Source organism: Panthera uncia, chromosome X (assembly GCF_023721935.1).
Source record: "Panthera uncia isolate 11264 chromosome X, Puncia_PCG_1.0, whole genome shotgun sequence".
Lineage (NCBI taxonomy): Eukaryota > Metazoa > Chordata > Mammalia > Carnivora > Felidae > Panthera > Panthera uncia.
In genome coordinates, this window is record NC_064817.1 from 31,831,151 (window position 1) to 31,835,531 (window position 4,381).

Consider the following 4,381-nt stretch of genomic DNA (forward strand, 5'->3'; position numbering starts at 1 on the left):
CCAGATTGAAACCTATGTAGGTTTGTCTCCTTGATCCCCATTGCTTGGATCAGAGACTCCTCTCTTCCTTCTACTTCCCTCTTTTGCCATGAGAGGGTATATAACTGTTATCAGCTGTAAATGAACCTACAAGAAAGCAGAAACACAAACTTAGTGGAGAGGAAAATTTAAATGATAAAAATGAGAGGCAACATCTCTTGGTGCTTTGGCTTCCCCTAGGACAGCCAAGAAGACAACTGGGGTTAAACTAAGCCCAAGGTACACTTCTCTTTCTCAACAACGTTTACCTGATTCTGACATATAAACATCCCATTATGATTTCCAAAATGATCAAGGGGTACTTCTCAAACAGTGTAAAATCAAGACACTAATACAGATATGAAATAAACATGTGTTAAAAGATTCTGTTTAATCAATGAGGGAACGGGAAGAGGTTATAACAGGTTCATAGAGAATCCAAGGATGAGATGCAGGAAATGTAATCAAGAATATTTAAATCAATGTATAAATTGAGGCAAAAGTGGTCTTATTATATCATGGGGGGGTCAATGTAATGTCTCCGAGATAACACATTTTACATATTTATCACTACCTATAACAAAGGATTATAAAAGACCTCAGAGACAATAGAAGGCTAGAATCAGATAATGTGGAGTGGTGTCCTAAGACAGAAAAGTTTTCCATTGAAACACACGTTTATCTTTATAATGTTAAAATAAGCAGAAAATTACAGTTTTCTCAAAATCAGGTCCAGTCATTAGGGTGACCAGGTTCCTGTCCTGGACGTTTCCAGGTTGATGCCTGATGACAAAATGGGCACCAGTAACATCACAAAGTGTAAGATGTCACAAAGGCAGCTCCCTGACCAATGAGGAGCAAGAGCAGGGGCATGTAGTGGGGAGGGTTAACTGCTGGTATCTTGAGAGACCTAATCCAACTGGAGAAGGAAGCAGAGCTGATTGGAGCCAAACCCAGCCAACATCATGTCGGGGAAAAAAATCCAGGCGAGCTCCTGTCAGACTCCATCCCATCTTATAAGAAGTGAGCTACAGTGTCCTTTGAGCTACGTGGACCGCCTCCTGCTTGAGGATCAACATACCCAAGGCTGGAATTCATCCACAAATCATTTCCGCCTTACCATGCTTGACCACCTTACTGACTACATCCTACAGATGGTAGCCAATGAGGCCATCAATAGCAATATGCACACCGTCCCACAAGATGATAGAGGCGTTGGCAGCAACGGACAGCGCCCCCAAAACTTGAAGAATGTGAGCTTCACTCTGTTTGATGAGATGCCTGGACCCAGGAGAAGTGGCTAAAGACTGGGTCCCAGAGCCTGGAGGGAGTCTTCACAGCCTTAGTCTTAGACAAAGCTTCTCATAGCTGAGGAATCCTTGGCCTCTGTCATCAGTAAATAAACGAGTTAAGTGCCACGCTTCTGACTGGCTTCTGTTTCTGCCATTCTGCGTTGGAGGCGTCTGTCAGACATCCGGGAGGAGACCTCCCATGGGAGGTGGAGGGTGGACGGGGCGGTCAGTGTGGGATGCTGGACTCGGGCATTTCGGGGAGCGGTTTCGCTGGGGACAGTGCGGGAAGCGGCCCTGAGGGAGTAGCGGGTCAGGGGGAAGAGACTTCCTCACTGGCGCTGAGCCAGGCCAGGCTTGTGAGGCCAGGAGGCTGGCGGGGTGGGGGTGGCTCTCCCAGGCATGTTGAATGCCCAGAAGGAGGGTGGGGGCTGAAGACCACGACTGAGGTGCCACAGGCCTTATTCCTGACCGGAGACCATGTGGAAGTCAGGAGGTGATGGCAGTGGGGGTGGGTGGGGAGGGTGGCATAGCAGCCGACACGCACTTAACGGGCCAGGGCTTCGCATGAAGATTGAGGAGCGACGGGGAAACCATGAAGAGGTACACGTAGAAGGAACTCTGCTCACGTTGATTTGATGGCCTTATACCCCGCCTCATTCCGAAAAAGGGCTCGAGGTAGGGATTATTAGCTAGTGCTGCGGTACTCTGTGGAGTATATCCTTCTGCCCTCTCTCGCGGACACTGGTCAACCGTATAGTACTATGAAAGGTAGCATCTGGCCTAAGACATGCGATCCTAGACGTTCTTTTTAAAAACCATTTGTTAATGTTTCTCTATTTTGAGAGAGAGCATACAGGGAAGGGGCTGAACGAGAGGGAGAGGGAGAATCCCAAGGGAACTCCCTACCACCGGCGCAGAGCCCGATGCGGGGCTCGATCCCAGGGACTGTGAGATCATGACCTGAGCCAAAACCAACAGTCAGACCCTTGACTGAGCCTCCCAGGTGTCCCAATCCTATGAAGTTCTTAATGGTTACTGTTAATAGATTTATTTAGAAATATACTCCATTATAAACTCCTGTAGTAATCTCATTCTCCATGAAACACCTAACCCGTCTACGATCATATACTTGATGGAGCAACATAGAGTTATCAGTGGCTGAATACTTGTTTGGAGAGGTACAAGTGTGTTCCGTGTAAGTTCTGTCCCAAGTGCTGGACTCGGGAGGACATACAGTTCTTACAAAGACTCTTGAGGCGTTTTGGGTTAAAAAGAGTTGTCACGTCAAGTGTTCTGGCAGTCTTTCCCCTTCCTGTGACTGTCAACATTTAATATTTTCTCCGGTTCATCATGTGCTCAAGCCCCCCCCCCCCACAGCCCCCTGGACTGTCACAGAGGGCTGGTCAGAGGTTGCCTAGGCAGCGTCGACAAAGGGATCAGAGGAGCCGGGTTGGCCATCCCAGTTCACCACTTTGTGGCCGTGTGATCTGGGACACTCCTCTGTTGCCTCTGAAAAGCACTTTCCCGTGTGAAATGGGGATAATAAGGGTTCCCCCGTCTTTGGATTTTTGCAAAGATTAAGTCATTGTGTGCCTGTCAACTGGCGCACAGCGCAGCGCCCGGCACGGGGTGCGCCCTGAGTGCGTGGCTGCACGTCTCTCCCTTTCTGTAGACCACATGCTTAGGCGTGCTTCCCCAGGTGCCCCTGGCCTGGATCTCACGCGATGGCGGGGGGCCTGGGCCACTGGCTGTGAGACCGCAGCCGGCTGAACCTCGGGGCGGGGAGAGACAGAGTGCCACGCAGAGGAAGCAGCCAGAGGTACACCCAGGAACCAGACGGGCCTCAGCCTGGTTTCCTCTCTGCTCCCCTCTGCCTGGGGACTCACCCTCTCTCTGCTTCCTGCCACCATATGTGTAGGCAGCAAGACCCAGCTTGGCTTTTAGCTAATTCACAGAAGTATCCTGAGAATAATTGTGTGGAGGTTGTATTTAGAGCTTGTTACAATATGCGCTTGTAAAACTACAAGAACCCTTTCCTCGCACTTACTTCCCCTTCAACCGAATATTTACAGAAACACTGTCAGCATGTCTACCCCACAAAATTCTTTTTCAAATTTCTTTACTCTTTATTTTCATAATTCAGTGATGGTGATGTGGGAGGGGCTCATGGAGGTACCATCCCAGGCATCTATGGCCTCTTTAAGCAGCTTTGTATCTCTTGCAGCCTCCTCTCCGTCTGCTTGGCCAGGTACTTCCTGGCCCTCAAGTGGTAGGTGGTCCTGGTAGGCCTTGACCACCTGTGTGACCTCCCGCTGCTCCTTGGTAGGTTGTTACAGAGAGCCACGAAACCCTCCTAGCCTTAGCCAAGACCAGTTCTTCCTGCCAACTGCAGGTGAAGATTCAGTAGGTTCTGGTCTCCAGGAAATGTAGTTTACGTGAGGGCACGTCAGCTTCCATGGCTGTGAAATGAGGAGGTTGGACGACATTATTTTAAATGTCTGCTTGAAGCATATGTACAATTACCACCCTAAGAGCTTTTCCTGAGGAAAGTTCTTACAGTACATGGGGCTTCTTTTGGATCTCCTTTTTATATTTGGGGGCACTTTGGCCCCAAGATGGTAATCCCCTCCCCTCTCCTCACCTCACAGTCAGAAGGCGAGCTTGTCTCTCCTACCTGATGTTGAGGCTCTCTCCTCTCCTGTGTCCCGAGAAATGGGCCTTGAGACAGACAGTGTTTCATGTTCTCCTCTGGGAAAAAGAAGATGAACTCGTCAGTACTGTCTTTTGAATGTTCAGTGTGTCTCTTGAATCTAGGGAAGTGCCATCAGCAACTCGTTTTCTTTGGGAAATGCTGATAGGTTAGGATAAAATGATTGATTTCATACTTTGATTTTATCTTTGTACTTGGCAAACGTAGGTCTTGTTCCACCGTATCTTATGTTGAGCCGTGTCACAGACACTTCTGCTTCTCAGTTATCTTGTTCTGAAAATTCTGACTCTGTCCACTGACGTGGTATTAAAGTTGATCATGTGGTGACATCGGAAGCCTGTACCCAAGAGCCTTTTCTTGG

The 4,381-nt window shown here is 48.7% G+C and overlaps 1 protein-coding gene across 1 annotated transcript; it reads left to right on the forward strand.

The window, feature by feature from the left end:
• The first annotated feature begins 874 nt into the window (after window positions 1-874).
• Window positions 875-1,436, forward strand: LOC125932350 (huntingtin-interacting protein M). Its single transcript, XM_049644882.1, has one exon. The coding sequence runs from the start codon at window positions 984-986 to the stop codon at window positions 1,320-1,322; it is 339 nt and encodes a 112-aa protein (XP_049500839.1). The 5' UTR covers window positions 875-983; the 3' UTR covers window positions 1,323-1,436.
• The last annotated feature ends 2,945 nt before the right edge of the window (window positions 1,437-4,381 follow it).